Here is a 21,083-nt window from a genome sequence, read left to right as displayed (position 1 = left end):
CATTATATGTTTACTTTAATGCTTATTAATTTTTAATTTGAGATATTAAATATTTAATTAATTGTTATACATTATATGTTTATTAACATTCTTATATAACGGCAAAAACAAGTAATTGTAAATCTATAATAATAATTATAATTACATATATACAAATAAGATTGACTAATTTGTAACATAGTTCAAAACAAAAATGTATATAGTATTAAATATATATAGATTAATGATACTTAATTAATTGAAATACTACTACTACTTGGATGAAAATGTATACATATATTTAAAATAAAATATTCCTCATTTTCTTAAATGAGAACTAAACAATTTATAGTAGAGATAATTTTATACAAGTATATATAGTAAATTAAATATATTATAAAAAATTCATTAATAACACGATGGAAGGAGAATACTAGAATTGTACTTTTTTAGCTGTGTCAAATTAATTACCATAATTTCTTGACAAAGAATTGATTTGAAATTTGAACACTGCAAATACCCCGCGTCGGAAGCGATTCGTGATTGCGCGAAAGTAAATGCGCGATAAACAGCAGTTTCTTTCCCTTTTAAACACAGCAAGATGTCGAAGAGAGGTATGTTATTTTTCCAAATCCTACGAAAATGCAACGAAATCCATTAAAGTATTAGCCATCAATTCAAAAAGAAATAGACAAATGTCAAACGAATGCTTGCAATATACAGTTGGAAAAATAATTTTTCACTAATAGCAACAGAACCTGGATAAATCGATGATTGTATTGGAGAAAAATACCCCGTTAGACATGCACATTAATAGGAAGGACTAATGTGGAATTATTACTTTTCAAGGACGTGGTGGTTCTGCCGGAGCAAAATTTAGGATATCACTGGGCTTACCAGTTGGGGCAGTCATAAATTGCGCCGATAATACTGGTAAGTATTTAGAAAATGTTATAACAATAAAGCTTAACCTAAAAAAACTGGCTATTTTATGAACAAAAATAACACGTGGCTGACGGTTGTTACTGACATTTCTTGATTATTTCTCATAGATTTAATTTTACCTGGAATATGATAAACAGTTAATTTAGTAGTACTAAAGCTCTTTAGTATAATAGTTTCGTAAATAAATTTCTGAAATTTTACTTGAAATGAACATTATCACATATCATTATATGAATAAATATTAGTAACTAAATTGCTTATTCAAGCAAAAAAGTGTTATTAAAACTATGTAGTTATTATTTAATACCATTAACAGAAGTGTGTTAAATTGAAATGATCATAAATGGAGAAGGCCAACGTATCTATGAAATATGAATTATCCATTTATGCAATTTCAACCAATATATCGTTCACCCTTGCTATTTGATTAAATTCAAGTTTTTCCATAAAAGCTTCTGAATTTTATTAGATTGAATTTGTAATATAAACGTTTTTTTTATAGGTGCCAAAAATTTGTATGTCATCGCAGTTCAAGGTATTAAAGGCAGGCTAAATCGTTTGCCAGCTGCAGGATCAGGCGATATGATAGTTGCTACTGTCAAAAAGGGAAAACCTGAACTTAGGAAAAAGGGTAATTGGAACCATTTTGTAATTCAGTATTCATCTCAAAGCATGTATACACTAGTATCTCTATTATTTTTATTATTCATTTAATGTTAAAGTAGTAACTTTTTTCTGTAGAAAGAACTTCTCAAAATTAATTATATAGAATTCTTGTTTTTTATTATTTAATTATTAATTAATTTATACAATTATCAAGAGATACAAACATGGTCATTCTATACTTCTTTTGCGTTGATTAAGAGAAAGTATATAATTTGTATGATTAAATAGAGACAAGTAACAATATTGATAACGTTTTTAAACTGCTTTTTTGTAGTTATGCCTGCAGTCATAATACGGCAACGAAAACCGTTTAGAAGGAAAGACGGTGTTTTTATATATTTTGAAGACAATGCAGGAGTCATTGTCAATAATAAGGGAGAAATGAAAGGGTCAGCTATTACAGGACCCGTTGCAAAAGAATGTGCAGATTTGTGGCCGAGAATAGCATCCAACGCCAGCAGTATCGCGTAAACATTCTGTAGAAATTATTGCCCCTTAATAAAATAAATTTGAGTATTTTCTTGTCATATTGTGTTGTACTGTATACAACCGTGTTATACCCTGTACATTTGCCTTGGTAGAACTGGTAACAATTTCTGATTCAATTACAGAACTATTACTATTTATAGAATTTGCTAAAAATGTAAGAATATTGTTAATATATAATACATGCACATATATTACGTTATATAAATAACATCATTACCTCGAATTTGCTGAAAGTTACTTGCTTTCTCTTTTTGAAATTTTACGGAAATTTTCGAACCAAGGAAGAAAGGTATTAAAATCATAGCTGCTGGGCTTCTATGTATATCAGCAAATCTTCTAATAGATTGTTTGAGTTTTTCATTAGGAGCAATTTTGCACTTTCTAGCAACATGTATTAAATTAACGCGAGAAACACAAGATTTATAAATGCAACATTATAGTATTTAAAGAAATAATGCTACTATTAAATAATTTATAATTTTAAAAGATACACAGATTAACTTATCTGAGCATTATTCAATTTGCGATTAGTTCCAATTGATTGTGTTTGATTCCATCAGATTCACTTTCATCTCTGCAGAGTGAAACTTTGCTGACTACCATACATATATACGTTCTGCGTAAGCCATCAATTTGGCTGAGAAACTCATATATGTTTTGGGCGAAACCAACTAATACTACCAAGAGACATGTGTCATTTTATTTATCTTGTAGAGGATCTGTGCATGTACGTGTCTAGAATTTCACATCTATGATCGAAAAGCGCATCTACGCAGGAATGTGTGCAGGTAATTTTAAGTGATTATCGTGGTAGTAGCTTGGCCTCACGTTCATGGTTGACTTTGAACTTCTCCGTCTGCAAAAGGTTAAAATTCTCACGATCTGGTAACGGTGGAACTGATCCGTCTTCGATAATTTATATTAAGTAAATGATTTAAATCTCCACTCAGGTAAATAATTTAATACCGCATATATCAAAATTTTTATAATAGAATGAATTGTATTTGTATTGTCTTGCATCAAAGTTAGCTTTTTAGAAATGTACCACAATTTCATAACCCTATATACAAATACAATTATATGCAATTTAATACAATAGAATTAAACAATACATAACACATATGTATAAAAAATATTTTGTACATTTGGTTATAACACTTCAAAAATTCTAAAAGGAATATGATAAGAAAATATGATTTTTCAATTACAACAAAATTAAAAGTCGGTGAAGTCTCATACAATTTTTTATTTTCCCACTGCGTACAGATTTGAGTATGCAACGTGCTCCATTAAGCACTTGTAGCTGTTGGTGCCGAGGTAGTAGCTTGTGCCTGTTCCTCGCGAATGCGGTCTTTTTTAAGTTGACCCATAAACGAAGCCTTATCAGCAGCGGTCTGGAAACGACCATGTCCAAATTTGGAGCTGGTATCGATGAATTTAAGATTGATCTTTTCCAACGCTGAACGTTTGGTGTGTACCAGTAAAGACTATAAAGAAATACATGTTTGTATTATAATTACATCAATTTGATATAAGATAATTATAATTCTGATTACATATCAGTCCTATCATTAAATATCACTTTAATTTCATAACAGTAACGGCTCTATGAATTTCATCACGAAAATACTAGTAAAATTACTAAAAAAAGCCAGTCATAGCGTATTACCTTGCGCAATGTTATTACACGCTTTTTTGGTCCCATACAACAACCTTTGATCATAATGAAGTCATTATTCACTTCACCATAGTGAGGGAAACCTCCCATAGGAGTGATAGTTTTTTCAGTAAGATCGTATTCTGTAGATGCGTTGTTCTTCACGATCTGAAAAATATTGAAAATTTATTTAAGTTTTCCATGACAAACAATAGAAATTTATAATAAATTAATATATAATACATGTTACTTGCTTTGGAGATCTAAAGTATCATGATCGACGGCTTTTAGATACTATGACTACAAGTTATTCATGTACGCCTCTCATAAAGTTACCTTCGTAGAAAAAGAAAATAACATAGGGAAGAGGCACTATTCATCATAAAAAGTAGACACGTACCTTGCCATCCTTAGTGTGAATTCCTTGCCCAATTCTGTAGATTTTTTTGTTCATTTCTGTACGATGATGGTAACCCTTTTGACCAGCACGGGCAACAGTGAAAGAGACACGGCTTGGATGCCATGCTCCAATACAAGCAACTTTTCTTAGACCTTTGTGAGTCTTACGTGGCAACTTTTTCGTATGCCAACGCGATGTAACACCTGTAAAGATTGTACATACATACGTATATTACATGCTATGTTCATTAAGAACAAGCTTCAAAAGAATAGAAGCGTAACTTTTAGTATTAGAAGGATAACTTTTAATATTAGTAAGGACTTCAGTAGGAAGGCAGCATGAAATATCTTCAAAACAATCAGATAAATCTTATCATGTTTTGTCATCATTTAGTCCATGTTCTTTAAACTACGTACATAATTTTTAACCCTTTGCGGACTACCGCCGCATATATGCGTTCTGCGTAAACCACCAATCTGGCCGAGGAACTCATATATGCGTTTGGCAAAGACAACTGATAGAGCCGAAAGATTCATATGTGTCCCACTTAAACTTGTCGCTATGGTCGAAAAACTGATATCTCATGTATGCGTATATGCAAAAGACTCATAAATATGTCAGTTTATTTATCCTGTGGAGAATCTGTGCATGTACATGTGTAGAATTTGACATTTATGAACAAAAAGCACGTCTAAGCAGAAAGGTGCACTGGCAATTTTAAATGACTATCGCGGCAGCAGCTCGGTCTTCACGGGTACGGTTGACTTCGAATCGTCCCGTCCACAAAGGGTTAAAAATCATATAGAGAAATGATCTATATTAGACATACCTTTGTATCCTTTTCCTTTAGTGACGCCAATTACATCTATCATTTCGTCTGGAGCAAAGACGTTATTGACAGGGACCGGTTTTTCCAAATGTTCACGAGCCCATTGAACTTTGTCTACAATAGTTCCACCATTTAGCTGAATTTCCATTATATGAGCTTTCTTTTGACGTTGCCTCAACAATTTCATCTATAATTAACAATTTCAATAAATAATATCTAAATGAATATTTTATAATATATTATAAATAAACAATACATTTTATATAATAGAATTACCTGTGTGTGAGCAATAATTCGCACAACTTTGCAGTACTTAATAATCTTTGCAAAGTCACTTTCAATAGATTTACGGCCAAGATCATCTTGCCATTTCTTGGAAGCCTTTGTAAATGCCTTCTTTTTGCTCTTATACCTACACAAAAATAACTATAATGGCTGTATTTTTGCTAACAAGTTACAAGTAACCGCATCTGTAACGTGCCAGCCTCATCATAATGAGCGGAGACTGCACACACTTTGGATCAACCTTACCAAAAGATTTTTTCATTTCGAGGTTAAATCCAAATAAATACTCTCATCGAAATGAGCGGAGAGCTGATTTCAGATTGATTTTAATATGCTCCATAACACTACGTAACAGATGTTTAATATATGTTAACATAAAAGCATTACCAGTTTTTATAAAATCTTCTACGACAATCTTCCGACAAATGTTCCGCCCATACTGTAGTCAGGGCACGTAATCCATGTGGAGTTTCAATATACCCAACTACACCAACTACAATCATAGGTGGTGCTTCTAAAATGGTAACTGCTTCCACAATTTCTTTCTTATTTACCTCTAAATAAAGAAAGCAAAATATAAAATTAGATGTGTATTCATACAGGTACCATAAAAAGTTATAGTAATATAATAGAACTGTGCCAGGCATGGTTTGTCTCAATGATCATCACCCAATGGGTTCCAAAGAGGTTATGGAATATGCCGTGCCTCCCTGCTCTCTGCATTCGCAGGGCATAGAGTTGTTTTTCGACACTGCGGTCCAGACCATACTGCACAATATCAAGCAGCTCTTTTACCGCAACCAAAGTTGACCAACACATTTCTGCATTTATCAAACTAAGGCCATAGTGTCGGACATGCAGTACTGCTTTGCTAGCTGACTGCAGAGCAAAATTAGATTTGATTGGACACAGAGCAAGAAAAACCAAATATTTAATTGAAGAAACTAGCATTAACAGTCGAAAAAAGACAGAAAACTAATTAAAATTGGATATCTGAGGCATGAATATTGAAAGAAATATACATAAAGCCAAATTTCCATTGCACAAAGGCATTATTAAGACTTCATAAAGACAAGCGATTTCTTCTCGCATGCTGCTACACCCTTTTTTATGGTTTATGGCTATATATGCAATAATCATGTACATATTTATATAAATATGTACAACATATACAAAGTACATGTAATATTTCTATGAATATGCTTGTTTGTATTTTTTTACGTAATCCTGTAGACTATTGAAATACGCGACAAAATTTTGTCTCTACTGAGCAACAAAATGGTGGAAATCGTGATCGCTTCTTAGTATAGCAAATTCCCAACCAATTAACAGGGGTAATAGATATTATGTATAGTTTTAATCTATTGTATTTAAAGAAACAAATAAATTATAGTAGAAAATATTACTTACTTGATCCAGGACGATCAGCTTCCCTGACTACGTGAGTCATACCAGCTTTGTAACCAACAAAAGCCGTTAAATGTACAGGTTTGCTCGGATCATCTTTGGGGAAAGCCTTAACTTTACCACGATGCCGTTGAGATCTTTTTTTGGGATAGAATCCCATAGATCCATGGCGGGGTGCGCTGAATTTTCTGTGCGACTATAAAAGGCATATTTTTCATGTTAATTGAACGATACATATAAGTAAAAAAAAAATACAATTAATTTATATATCAGACCGCCCTAGAGTTTATCCTCAAAATTTTTCAGTTTAATAACCATAAACATTTAAAAAATATGATCATCATGAAATGTAATTAAAGTGAAACACGTGGCCGATGTATGAGAAACTTACTCTGATTATTTTATAAAACATTTTAACTAACTTTTATTGCGAAAAATGTAACAATGCCATTGTTAAGATATTTTATGATAAAATAATTGTTTCTTACATTAATGTAAAACATAATGCACAAATCTGCTTACCTTTTACGAAGGATAATAAACGTACAAACTTACCATCTTGACTGCAACGATGAAAATGGAAGAGCCACTTCCTAAAATTTTAGTTTTATACTTCTAGGACAAATAAGCTGTACCAACATTTTCAATAAAAGGGTAACTAGATGTGGAAGTGTTTAAAAACTAGGAATATCAAATAATTTATTTACCTGTATTATACTAGCAGATTTGAAGTATTCTTTTTATGATGTTTTGTGATATTTTTTTATCAAATTTCTTTATGTATATAGTAAGATTTTTTTATACAAAAAAAAAGAAACACTCAAGTATGATGTTATTACACGGTTAAATTTAGGGTTTATTTGTAATACGTTTTATTTAAAAAATATGATAATATAACAATTGATTGGAGGAAATAGGCAAGATTAATATTGCATATTGTTTAAAAATATAAAATTATTAGAAGGTACTATATGTAATTAATGATCACTAGATAATACATATATAGCTATATAGTTTATTTTCTCTCGTTGCCAGTGTGTAGTTCTTTGTATGATCCTTGTATGAGTTGATCTTGCAATTTCGTATGTACAGGTTTTCAACAAATTAAATAATTTTTAGTTTGTATATATTGTGTTAATATAAAAAAAATGGATCCGGAACAAAATACCTTCTATCGAATAATGAACAAAATATTTTATTTATGGGACGCACCGGTCGAATATTTTCGAGGTATTATCTAATCAGTTATTTGGTTATGTCATTATAGAAATCAACGACGGTGTATGTGTATATTTTTATATATTAACATTAAAACAAATCATATATATATATATATATATATATATATCATATCATATATCAAATCATATATATATACATGATTTGTTTTAACAGAAAAAATCGTTGTACCAAATCAGAAGAAATATCCATGGTATCATCAAAAATTTCGCCGAGTTCCAACAATCGATGAATGTTACCAACATGACATTGTTTGTATTACAGAAGCGCAATATCAATTTGATCGTGATAAGTACATCTCGTTAAATGCTAATATAATGTTATATGTTTTTACATTATCGACTAAATGCACTAATACTTGAATATTTGATCAAAATTAGGATGGTTGATGATGAAATTCTTAGTATACTAAGACAACGATACGAAGATTGTGGGTGGTACTATGGGGAAGACAAAGATAAATTTTGTACTGACTACTATAATGCTTATATAGATGCATCTGGTGCTTGGTTTACAAAATGTATATAACATTTTTTAAATTATCATTCTTACTTTATTCTAAGTTTTATTTTTAATTCTAATGTATCAATGAAATACAGATGGAGACCTAGGTGGACAGCAATTTGTAGTTGAGGCACTCATGAAACAAAAACATCGCATGGTTTGGGAACGGCGTCATGGTCCAGTCGGTAGTGGCATGACTAATAAAAAATACATGATATAAAATATTAATTCACGTTCATACTACACATCTCAGTTTGAAATTATAGCTGAGTTTGTATCATTACATGAATACATACTCTATAAAAGATGATAAAATAAATTAATGTATTATATTATGAACTATTGTACAATGAATAAAAATATAAATGATTGCACAACTAATACTTAAAATTTGTACCTCACAAATTTAATTTTCAAATTTCATACACTGATTCATTTTTATCGCTTATAACAACAGTATTTATGAAAATTTGTAATCTATTGTATAACAAATTATCTTATTCAATACTTGTTTAGAAGATTCCATTGATTATTTATACTTGATAATTTTCTTTGTATTTGTTATTACAATAAAACTTTCTTATGCAATTATTACAGTATTTCACACGTTTTGACATTTTTTTGCATAAAGACCAATTTAATTCTCTATTAGTCAGAACGTTACTAAGAACCATTCTAAATAAAATTTACTATAAATAATGTTTTAAACAATCAATATTTACGAAAAATATAAGTGCATAATGTTAAATATTTTAGATTCACAAATAATAAAAGTTTCTTAAAATATAAAAAGAAATCTTGTAATGACTAATAGAAAATCAAAAATGACGAATTCGTACAATTTAAAAAATAAAGTAAAAATTATCACTCTTTTCACATAGATATAAAATACGATAGAACCCACATGCCTACATAATAAATATACAACATGTAACAAAGCTATCTCATTTGATCTGAATAAATTAATACAAATTAGATTTAGAAAACATGGTAAAAATATTAATACATATGACTGTTGTATAACAAATCATAAATTTTAGTACGATTAAGTCGATTCATGATTCTTTCATTTTTTAATAATACCTCAAGCAATGTAGCGAACCTGCAGTAGAATCTTTTCAGTGGCAACTCATTTAACAATTCATAATAATGTTTTTGATCCAGGCTCCCCTCTGTTCGCGAAATTGTATACATATTTTATTTTTAATATAAAATACTTCTTAATAATAAAATAAAATATGAGATCAACAAGATCATTCACATATAATTCAAAGAGAGCAATTTCTTACCATTCATTCATATCACATATTAAATGTATTAATCATATTTTTTGTAGATAATGATCAATATCTTTTTTTCTCTCTTTGTTCTCATTTGACGCTGAAAACAAAATCTCGTAGAATAATATTGTCATTACTAAAAGTAACATTAAAGTATGAAACCTGATCGATACAAAGGTGTACTTCTTATTTGTCTCATTTTCGATAAAATATTTATTGCCTATCACTATTCAACAATCCCTTTAATGAATTTAAATGGAATTCGTAAAATTTCATTTCGTATATCATGTTTGTTTCATCCATTCTTGCAAGTTTGAGTTACTCAATATTGACTACTAACATTAAACTTAATAATTCCTTAATTAAAAACATTTCATTTATACAAAAAAGTAATATGACAGCTCCAAATACCATACATTGCACTTCAATTACCATTAGAATTCTCAAAACGCATTCATTCGTAATAGAATTACAAAGTATTATCGTATACGCAATAAAAAATGAACAGATATTAATAAAAGGAATTCTCTGACACGAATGAGAAAAGTAATTGTACGAATGGAAGATAAAGTTAACGTTAAATTATAAAAATGAATTGTATTGGATTTCATAATTGAGAATAAGATTATTGTTGAGCAACAATAATTTAACGGTTTATATGTTGATCTTTCTAGTACAATTCATTTTTTATGAGAATAATTTACAATAATTGATAGGGTTGAGCCAATAAAATCTCCATCATAGAAAACAGTTCATTTAATAAAGCTAAAAAAAGAATGCTTAGCAATTACATTATTAATGAACAAAAAATTCGATTTTAATTTTCGCTTTACATAAAATTTTACTAAGGTATAATTTTATTATAACAAATAGTAGCTTTCAATATAGGATCTTGGCCCAATCCTATACGATTTGTACAATTATTGCCCACTTTTTATTCATCCTTATGCACTATCATTTGCATTCATTTTCCTCTTTTTCTATTCTATATCACAGTATGAAAAATGCTACATGAATTTGACACGCAATACAATCAGTACAGATCACTCGGTATAAACGCCGCACACTTATTCATAATTTTTAAACCAAAAATTATAGGTACTTAGTATATAGATATTTATGTACGTGTATATTTTCATACCTTTTGAAAATAAATTCTGTTTTTTATTCCGTATGTATCAAATTGATATATTGTTACCATAATTAATTCTTATATAAATGAGGGGAGGGTACCTACCATCATTTAGAAAATGGCATATAGGTATTTGAACCCACTGTGTGACAGCCTACCGACATGCTAATACAGTTCCTTTCCTTATTAACATCATTAACACATCATATGGGTACAAAATGTGTTCAGATATCAGCTTCTTTGCTTCTGCAGTGTATGTAAATACGTTCTTAGTCCTCACACTGAATTCATGACTCAATAGGTCGATTGAATTGAGCAGCTAAACGACGTTTGCTTGTAAATACTGTAAAAAAAACATATTATTCAATATATGATATGCTACAATTTAAATGAAATAATAATTAATTATTAAGAGAAGTACATTATTTACATTGTTGTGTAGGAGTACTGTGTTTCTCTTTAGTATCATTGCCTTCCATGTTACTGCTATCATTTTCATTATTTTTAAGATTTATGTCTTCCAGAGAACTATTAACAATTTTTTCTTGCTTATTTGTAAAACTCTCAGCAATTATAATATTTTCCGAAGACACGTTCTTTTTGGGAGTTAATGATAACGATGGAAGCGGTAATTCAGAAGGATGAGGGGCAACAACCAAATTACGTTTAGAAGAGAAGAAAGGTGAAGTACGTGGATTTAAAGGATTGGCTGCAGCAGTTAATAAATTCTTTGTTGGTGATAGTAAGTTACTATCGCAGGATGTGATGTGATTCCAAGAAAGAGGTAAAGTAAATGGAGGAACCTATTAATATAAAGAAAGTATACTAATAAGTTGTACTACAAAAATAATTAAATGTACTCATATGCAGGTAATACTTACATGTACATTAGTAGTATGTTCGTCCCGTAGATATGCAAATTTCGTTGGTGTCGTCCAAACTGATGATTCCCATTGATCCTTATCTAGATCTTCCTGTAATTTAAAAGATAAAATTTACCATTATGCTATATTATATTATATTATTAAATAAAAGACACATAATAGAGTTTATAAAGAAAGTACCTCAGGTGGAGAATCTGGTTTTGGAGGTGCAGGTGGAAAACCATGTAGCATAATTGGTGTTTGTATTAGGTTTTTGAGAAAGCTTTCGCTTCCATTTTCTTGTAACGACCAATTAACCAATCTATCTTCCGAATTTGAAGTCATCCAAGATTTGTTAGAGTCTTTTAACCACAGATTGTCTGTATCTGTTTGTTTCCAGGAATCCTGATTTTCAGAAACTTGCTCTACCCACTTTGTTTGCTCTGGTATAGTTGAATTATTTGAAACATTGACACGAGAGGATGAATCGCTTTCAAACGATTCATTACTGGAATCTGTATCACAATACGATGATCCTGATGCATATGTTGGCGGTAATGCTATACCTACAGCTATTTATAGAAGTAAATTGAATTATACGATTTTTATAATAGATATTCCTAAACAGTTGTGAATAACTACTTCTACCTACCAGTAATCTTTTTATTTAAATATATGATGTTTTTCTTGCGCCGTGATAATTTTATTGTTACAGTACAAGGTAATGCTTGCAAAAGTGCAAAAAGTGTTGGAAATCCATAGTCTACAGGGTTACAAACGGAACCTATAGTAGATAAATATGCCGCCTCGAACTGCGAAAGTTTTAGTGCTCCACCATAATTCATCATTACACGATATACATTACAAGCAAAACAATGTAATGGAGTAAGTTCTATGAACTGTTCATCCTTTAGTGTTGTAAACTGAAATTATATATGTCGGGTTTACATTAGAATTAGGGTTAGGGGCGTGAAATGAATATTCGTTTGGGTTACACGTTGTCGTTATGCAATAGAGAAGACATTGACTAGTGCAAATACGATTATTATAGAACCGGACAAGTAACCGCGGTAGTTAGGTGCTTGAGAAACTAATGACAATGATCCTAGGTTCAATAACGAATCCGCGGTCGACGGGATGATAGATGAAAGTACTCACAAAATCTAAGTCGGACGCGTAATATTCACTGGTCGTAAAGAGTTACTCCTTTCATCAATGAGATCGCGAGAAAGAATGTCTTTCCCGTCCCGATGATGCCACGGAGGAAAACTATAATGGGGTGTGTCTAAGGACACGAGATCATCGGATTCGTCGAGAAAAGCCTTCATTCAGAAAGTAAGGGAAATTGGCGTTGCTGCTAATTGGTCAATCTCCATATCGGTGGTTAGAAAAAGATGCTAGCCGCCCTCGAGGGAAAGTTGCTAGTGGGAGACGCCGCTCGTTGAAAAATAAGTCTCCCCTATTTTCCCGTAGTTGGGACAAAGACTGTTTGTCTATTTGAAGGACTTTAGTTGACTAAATCTTAAGATTTATAACGGGCCCTCGAGCTAGCCGAACATGTACTGCGGAGACGCATCGACATCTGGCAATCATCTTACTCGAAGAATAGGGTCTGCGTGTGGCGAGCTACGGGACAGAGACCGTTGGAATGTTTACTGTCGAGTGTTACAACTATTTCCTTTTCAAGGAGAGCTATAGAATTATTCCATGCCTTTGTTAGACAAGGCGTTCATCCCGTGACCGCGGCTACGTTCGGCGACTGGCTGTCGCCTCGAGCCCAAGCTCATTATCACAACTCTCGAACAATTACAATCGGATTGAATAACTACAATTGTTCAATTACAGACTCCGGTGTTCTTTCATCTCCGACATATATATATAGCTTTACAAGTTTTCTATAAAGATATGTTCATTTAATAGAATTAAAACTTACTCGAACTACATTGGATAAATTTTGCTTTAGTTCGTCTATGTTACACGATTTTAAATAATATTGAGCGTATAAGTGTTGGAACTCTTGAAGTGACATTCTATGTTGTGGTTTATCCATGAGTAATCGACGGCATTGTAAGATCAATTGCTGCACGTGAGACTTATCTACCATCATAACTACAGGTCTACTTGGCAAATATACAATCTGAAAAATTAATAAATTAAAATATTGAATATATATGAAAATAATTTCAATGTTCTTTTTTAATACCTTCACAGTGTCCCCAAGTTTCTGCATAAGTTGCAACACGGAGATGCAACCGAATAATTCTGGTTTTAACGCATAGCCAAATTGACGTAGAAAGTTTTGTGCAATGTTAGAAACACTAAGACAACCTTTTGACCGAGTAATTAATTTGGATATTTGCTCAGAAAGTACAAGAAGACCTTCCTTTTCTGTTAAAGAAATTTGTCTTTCTCCGGAATTATCGTCTTCTATTTTAACTATCTCCGGTATAGCTTCAAATAATTCAATTAATTTCGTAAAGCCGTAATCTGATACTCGACATTGATGACCAAAGTGATGATGATACGATGGCACAAACTTATTAAATTGCATTCTGCACTGAGGCGCGTGTCGTAACAACTCGACAACCTAAAAGGGTATAAATATATTTATACATAAATACATAATTAGCTTCTTACATTTTTGATTTTGTTTATATCATACTTCGACAGCAAATTGTTTTGTTCGTTCTATCTCTTCTGCAGTTTGTTCTCGTTTGGGAATAGCTATCATCTTATCTCCTCCATTAATCACAGTGACAACCACAGTATTTTCTGATACTTCACTGAGAATGTCTTCGATTTCACATACTCCATAATCCACAATATCCCATGGTTTAGCTAGAAAAAATGTTTTTCTCTTATATATGCATTGTATTTTTCAATTATTTAATATCATAAAAGATCCTTACCTATTACTCTAGCATAAACACTTGGAAATTCTGAAAGTGCTACTTGTTTACTGGCTTTTGACTTTAAGACTCTTAAAAGATCAGACGTGAAACGACGTACTTGTGCACGATGAGATAATGTGACCACACGATTGTTTCCTTCACCCATTACCTAAATTGCATAATTAATATTTCATTAATGAAATAATTTATCTTAAATTAATTGAATTTTCTTACGTACTTGTACGGTATGAGTAAGTGCTTCTAACAAATCAATTAGTTTGGTGAATCCGTAATCGGCGACCCTACATTGTCTTCCAAAATGATGGTGATATGCGGGTATAAAGCGGTTAAATGGTAACTGGCAGTGTGGAGCAGTTTTCAGAAGATCAACTAATTCACGACTGAAAAGTGCTAATTGATTTGCAAGTGGAGAAGTCACACATTTATTCTCTAAGAAGAAAAAGAAAATTATATTAATGTTGATCAATCATTGATTAATTTAACAATCACTATTAAAGAACCTTACCTTCCTGATTATTTTCATGAATTTTATTTCCTGTCCATATAAGATACTTTACACTACCAATACCCTGTTTCAATTCGACACAGGATAAGCAAGATACCAGATGTTCTAAGGGTACTCCATTTTCAACTACTTGTAATTTTTCTTTAAATTCAGCTTCATAACAATTTGGCAAACTAAAATTAATTTTTCACGAAGAAAATTATTAAACAAAAAAGAAACAAAATTAAGTTTTATTTGAAAATTACGATATAGCAATATACCTGGGCAATGGTAAACTTCCGTTATGCGTCGTTAGTAATTGGTGTATACGTGGATCGAGAACCTTTAAAGAAATTTTTACATTAGGGAGTGATGCTACTTTTTGTTCAGCCCATCCTTTATCAGACCATGGTTTTAACGTATGAATAGTACAATATGGTAACTCTACTTGTTCCTCCTAAAACATTACACTTACTCGTTTATATTTCATATGTAATTTACATATTTACGTATTAAATATTCTTTACATTATTTCAGAATAATCTTTAATCGCTTTTAGATAATCGTCATCGCTCCTCAACGATAAGAGGAATTAATATAACTCTACTCTTATCGGAAAAGCTTAAACTCGGCTTGATATACATCATCGTGAACCTAGAATTTACTTATAATAGTATACGATATATAAGATCTAAGGTACCTGATTTGTATTATTAAAACATGGCGATGGAGTATTTCTATGATCTGGATTAAGAGAAACCATTCTACCACCAGGATCTTCCGTAATAATACAAACATCTTTCATTTTGTACAACTCGGAAACGCTGATGGAAATCATGAAACGACTCTCGTACATTTCTCGAAACTTAAAAAGAGGGAGTTTATGACCAGGTACTTCTTGCAGTAGCATCACAATTTGCGCTCGTACAACCTGAGGACTTGCTCTACCACTATGGGCGTACGATATTAAAATACGTTTATACCCTACTTTACGACGATGTAACTGAGAAATCGCGTATTGTGCGTCTGATAAAGAAGGTACTTTGACACTTGCCGCAAAGTTACCATCAGACTGTGTAAAAATAGAAACATTTAACACCTAAAATGTTAATTAAAAATGAGTGAAAGTTACTTAAAATTAAAATAATGCAATTGTAATATTAAATATTTACCATCACATGTTCCATAAAAATAGAGACAAGCATATGTCTCATTTTTTTTGGATTAATACTTTGGTCTAAATTAGTTACTTGCAGTTCAATTGGCGTGCACGTTTCATTATTCGTTGATATTCCATTATGATTATTTATTGGATTGAAAAAATTCTAATGTATTGAAAAACAAATTATCAATATAGAAAAGAATAAAGAAGCGCGAACACATAGAGAGTAGAAAAAGATAAAAGTACCTCAACTTCTTCGTTTTCCGTATCACTTGGATGATAAGGTGAGGTATGATTACTTTGTTGGCTTACCGTTTGTACTGTATTTTCGTAAGGCGATGGTGTCCTAGTACTACGTACAGACGCATTCTGTTAATTTTTAAAGGAAAGAAGTATTAAAGAAGTAAGAAAGAAGTAAATCCATTTCAATTTTGTTAATTTACATTTTAAATTAATTTATACCTGTCCATTCCACTGATTTCTCTCTCGTGATTGCAAGTCATACATAGGAGATGGACTTCGGCGTTTAAAATTTGATTGAGCTACACGCATTAAAAATTTATTAATTACAATTTAAGATTTTTTAGAAAAAAAGAGGAAATGATCTACATACCAGTTCCATTCAAACTCGCAGGAACATTCAATGGAGGATATTGTTGCCTTGGACCAGTCCATTCTGGAGGTTGAACAAACGAAGTTTGCGTACCTCTAATACGTCTTAAACCCTCAGAATTTCGAGAAGTATTATTATTTACAACTCCATTTTCCCGAGCCTGCGGAATATGAATTCTTCTACTAAGTACTTTCGTTTTTTCCACCTTAAATTATTATAAATAATAAATCAAAATTATACACAATATAGTTCACAAACGAACTTTCAATGAAATTACATACCTTATATTGTTCTTCCCATACATGACCAAATTGTTGGGGACCAGAAACTTGCCAAAACAATGGAGATTGGGCCCTTGCAAGTTCGTTATAAGTTCTATTAAAAGTTACATTATTATTATTACTATTATTTGGATATGATCTGCCAACAAAAACGGATGATGGTTGAACCATCCTGTAAAAAATAAATATAACGATCTTAATGTTTGAAATATTTATAGCAATTGTCATTACTTTGTTCCATATTCTATCAGATAAGATCAAAGTTTTTCTAATTTCATTGCCTGAATCAAGCAAGAACAATGTCTATTCGCGACTCCAAAATCCGAATCAAGCAAAGGCAATGTCTCCTTGCGACTCGAAGACTCTTTCTCGGATGTTCATCATTCTTACGATTATTGATACATATGGATAAAGGACACTAAATGTAATTTACAATTACCCTACTGGTGCTGAAGCAGAAGCACAATGAGCATTCCATCCAGAATATGTTCCAATAACCGGCGACGATGGCTGATAATGTGGAATCTGAAGGGCTCTTCCACCCGTTAACGAAGCACTTGCACTGTACATTTGCCTTGGAGAACTGGTAACAATTTCTGATTCACTTACAGTACCGTTTCTATTTATAGAATTTGCTAAAAATGTAAGAATATTGTTAAAAAATAATACATACATACATATTACGTTATATAAATAACAACATTACCTCGAATTTGCTGAAAGTTACTTGTTTTCTCTTTTTGAAATTTTACGGAAATTTTCGAACCAAGAATAATCTTTCCATCCATACGCTTCTGAGCCCTATAAAAAAAAAAGTCACATTGTTATTAAGCAAAGTCGGTTAACTGTGATTACAAAGGGCCAGTACACAAGATAATCAATTCTGTCTATAAATGACCTTGAAGATTTTAATAAACACATGTATAATACAAATTATAATGTCCATTTATTTCTCAGAGAAATTCGATGCATTTTAATTAGTATATATAATTCCCTAAATGCTTGTATTTTTCACAGTAATAATTTTTTACTAGCAGCTATATTATTTATCTTACCTTATATATAAATAAAATTATCAGTTTGTGTCAACATTGTAATATGGATAAATAAAACGATAAATAATAACAATATATCAGAAAATAACAATTTTTCAACACTTAATTACTACTATACACATATATGAACTAGGTATGTTATACAAATCAAAATTATAATCTTCTTACAGTGCCATTAGGTTCGTTACATTGTTGTACACTATTTGAACTCTACCTTATTTATGTATCTATCCCTACTACATACTTTAAATACAGCTCTTTTTTGTTAATGCTAAACAGACCAATAGAATGTTTGTACACAGGAGTAAATCATTGGTCACTTAATAGGCGGGTTATTCAAACATAAAGCTACATCTGATATCATATATTACTTATAGTATAATTAAATTATGAATACACACTATACTATATTTTGAGACATACAATTATTATTTTGTATACAATTAAACAAAATTTACGAAATAGTAAGAAGACAACAAATATACATATATATAATACCTGTCTGCAGAAGGTTTTGAAGTAAAGCGTACAATTGCAGTATTTGACTGAATTTCCATCACTTGACCACCACAGCTTTCGAACATTTGTTTAAGATAACATTTAATAGACATAATATCCTGATCTTCGGGAAGGTTATTAACTAGGAGATCGCAATATGCAGTAACCTGGAAGGTATATAACTTAACAAAATACTACAAAACATACACACATATATGGAGATAATTAACATTTTCATATTTTACATTTATAAAGATAGTACATATTTTAACCTAATTTACATACTACAAACTCAAAAATATTTTAATATTAACAGACAAATTAATATACATATTTATATAGAATAAAAAAGCTATTATAATGAAATAACTTATTGTACAAAGCTTCAATTACAAATACTAGTTGTGTTTCATTTTTTATTAAGAAAAAATTAGAAAAATGTCATATGAAATTAAAAATTAATTAATATTTACCTGTATTGTTGTAGATGGCAGCGATTCCATAAGTTCTGAAAAATCATAGTGCTCATTAGCACACAGTATCAATGCTTCAGATGTATTTTTCATGTGTAAAAGTATCACATGAATTTTCTTCCTATAACGCAAATCACTGAGATCAGGAGCAAAATTAATATCACCAGATATTAAAATCACAGCTGCTGGACTTCCATGAATATCAGCAAATCTTCTAATAGATTGTTTGAGTTTTTCATCAGCAGCATTTTTACACTCTCTAGCAACATGTATTAAATTAACCTGAGAAACACAAGATTTATAAATGCAACATTATAGTATAAAAAAAATAATACTGCTATTAAATAATTTATAATTTTAAAAGATACACAGATTAACTTACCTGAGCATTATTCAATTCTTTCATAACCCGATTATTTTCTCTTAATACATCACAAACTACAATAAATTCTGCTTCCCTATAACCACCAAAAAATTTTTCTCTAATTACTTGGGTTGCAGCCATGGCAGACCTTCCTTTTGGTACCTGTAATAATCATAAGAAATATTTTATATCTTCAAATATATTTAACTATAGTATTATGTAATACATTTCAGTAATATAAAATTATAAGATTTAATACTAACATGGCAATTTTCTATATCCCAAAATACACCAATGGGTGGAAGATACGTTGGTAGAGATGAAAAATTAACTGGACTATCATGATGCGAGAAACGATGATATTTATAGTGACTTAGTAATGGAGAAACAGATGCTGCATTTTCAACTGTAACGCTATTATTCCTACTATTTAGGTCACATAATGATTGAGATATGCTCGTTTCTATTAGCCTTTCATTTAGACCTTCTGTCTTATTTTGGTCATTTGTACAAAGTGCATAGTAATCTGCATTATCTTGGTCTGCCATGTGGTTTAAAGAATGTCATGTAACATTCCAATACAAAATCTACGATCAAAATAATGCGTATAATAAATATATATTCAATGGGAATAAATAGAAGCAATATTTTATTAATATATAATTACGTGCAATAGGGAAATAAAGCCTAATAATGACAAGAGAATGAAGAGAAAATTAATATTAACAAAATTGATAAATATCACTACTATATTTTGTGTTGTTAATAATGTATTAGTATTATTATTATGAACATCATCAAATAATATTAAAAAATTGCACAGATAATATTCAATATATGATATAATATACAAAAAATCGAACGTTACCTAAAACATTAATCCATCACATAGTTTAAAAAATTGTTGTCGGCTTGTACGGGCATACAGGACGTGGCCAAACGTAAGATAAACGAAATTTCTTAAAAAGTTCTAGAAAAACTACAAAACAATCGGCAAATTAAAATCACAAACAACACATACATCGTATCGACTCTTGAATAAAATTAGTACCACAAACATGAAGCAAACATCGATCAAAGTAACATGCAACTATCCAATTCACTACCTCTCCCGCTTCTTACGCATTGCACAATGCATCTTGCAAGCTCAGATAGTAACTTTACGTTTTTAAGACACTAGTTGAATTTGCATAATTCAATTTCGCATTCTATATATTTATTTTCTATACATTAAGAAACATTATTAAATAATTAAATAATATGAAATTGTTAAAAATGTTATATTATACGTTATTCATTATACGTATTCTATATTTCTACTATTCATACAATTTAAAAATATGTATTACTAATACGTTCAAGATGAATGTAATACAATATTTTTGGAGTAGAAAATGTACTTCTTAATTATTCTTATTTTCACGAATTCTTAATTGTGCGTGATTTCAATTCTTTTTAACATATTTCCTATAATGTTAAATGGAATCGCATAATTGATCAAATTTGTAATGAGTATAAATAATATAGAATATGATTGAACAAATAAGTACATACTAGAAGAAATAA

The 21,083-nt window shown here is 30.6% G+C and overlaps 4 protein-coding genes and 1 non-coding gene across 16 annotated transcripts; 2 read left to right on the top strand and 3 right to left on the bottom strand.

Annotated features, from left to right (window-relative positions):
- The first annotated feature begins 487 nt into the window (after nt 1–487).
- Nucleotides 488–2,117, top strand: LOC117243283 (60S ribosomal protein L23). The gene is made up of 4 exons (XM_033510644.1): nt 488–593; nt 829–912; nt 1,427–1,555; nt 1,865–2,117. Exons 1-4 carry the CDS (start codon nt 581–583, stop codon nt 2,059–2,061), a joined length of 423 nt encoding a protein of 140 aa, XP_033366535.1. The 5' UTR covers nt 488–580; the 3' UTR covers nt 2,062–2,117.
- Nucleotides 2,118–3,310: 1,193 nt separating this feature from the next.
- LOC117243278 (60S ribosomal protein L3) lies at nt 3,311–7,298 on the bottom strand. Its single transcript, XM_033510635.1, has 8 exons — nt 7,213–7,298; nt 6,661–6,853; nt 5,638–5,806; nt 5,242–5,377; nt 4,966–5,152; nt 4,137–4,339; nt 3,749–3,904; nt 3,311–3,566 (listed from the first exon to the last, which is right to left on the bottom strand). Exons 1-8 carry the CDS (start codon nt 7,213–7,215, stop codon nt 3,369–3,371), a joined length of 1,245 nt encoding a protein of 414 aa, XP_033366526.1. The 5' UTR covers nt 7,216–7,298; the 3' UTR covers nt 3,311–3,368.
- On the bottom strand, nt 6,923–7,001 carry LOC117243457. Its single transcript, XR_004495466.1, has one exon. It is a non-coding gene; the product is annotated as a small nucleolar RNA U43 (small nucleolar RNA).
- A 384-nt stretch (nt 7,299–7,682) lies between the features above and the next one.
- On the top strand, nt 7,683–8,708 carry LOC117243281 (NADH dehydrogenase [ubiquinone] 1 beta subcomplex subunit 10). Its single transcript, XM_033510640.1, has 4 exons — nt 7,683–7,887; nt 8,053–8,188; nt 8,277–8,416; nt 8,496–8,708. The coding sequence occupies exons 1-4, from the start codon at nt 7,806–7,808 to the stop codon at nt 8,618–8,620; spliced, it is 483 nt and encodes a 160-aa protein (XP_033366531.1). The 5' UTR covers nt 7,683–7,805; the 3' UTR covers nt 8,621–8,708.
- A 769-nt stretch (nt 8,709–9,477) lies between these two features.
- Nucleotides 9,478–20,684, bottom strand: LOC117243276 (meiosis regulator and mRNA stability factor 1). Of its 12 annotated transcripts, XM_033510623.1 has the most exons (26): nt 20,569–20,684; nt 20,386–20,496; nt 19,781–20,104; nt 19,536–19,679; nt 19,154–19,435; nt 18,681–18,847; nt 17,834–17,928; nt 17,567–17,762; nt 17,128–17,299; nt 16,847–17,051; nt 16,696–16,775; nt 16,480–16,605; nt 16,244–16,396; nt 15,772–16,170; nt 15,353–15,528; nt 15,093–15,265; nt 14,805–15,016; nt 14,585–14,735; nt 14,338–14,513; nt 13,879–14,262; nt 13,609–13,812; nt 12,328–12,598; nt 11,877–12,250; nt 11,694–11,786; nt 11,243–11,615; nt 9,478–11,155 (listed from the first exon to the last, which is right to left on the bottom strand). In XM_033510623.1, the coding sequence occupies exons 3-26, from the start codon at nt 20,063–20,065 to the stop codon at nt 11,100–11,102; spliced, it is 4,947 nt and encodes a 1,648-aa protein (XP_033366514.1). In that variant the 5' UTR covers nt 20,066–20,104; nt 20,386–20,496; nt 20,569–20,684; the 3' UTR covers nt 9,478–11,099. The 12 variants fall into 12 exon arrangements, with proteins under 12 accessions (XP_033366514.1, XP_033366523.1, XP_033366515.1 ...); XM_033510632.1 differs by lacking the exon at nt 19,781–20,104; XM_033510624.1 differs by having other exon boundaries at nt 20,381–20,653.
- Nucleotides 20,685–21,083: the final 399 nt, after the last annotated feature.

This window comes from Bombus vosnesenskii, unplaced genomic scaffold (assembly GCF_011952255.1).
Source record: "Bombus vosnesenskii isolate JDL3184/JDL3185 unplaced genomic scaffold, Bvos_JDL3184-5_v1.1 scf7180000013265, whole genome shotgun sequence".
Taxonomy (NCBI): domain Eukaryota; kingdom Metazoa; phylum Arthropoda; class Insecta; order Hymenoptera; family Apidae; genus Bombus; species Bombus vosnesenskii.
Note: the sequence above shows the minus strand (reverse complement) of the source record. Positions and strands in the feature narration are given on the sequence as shown.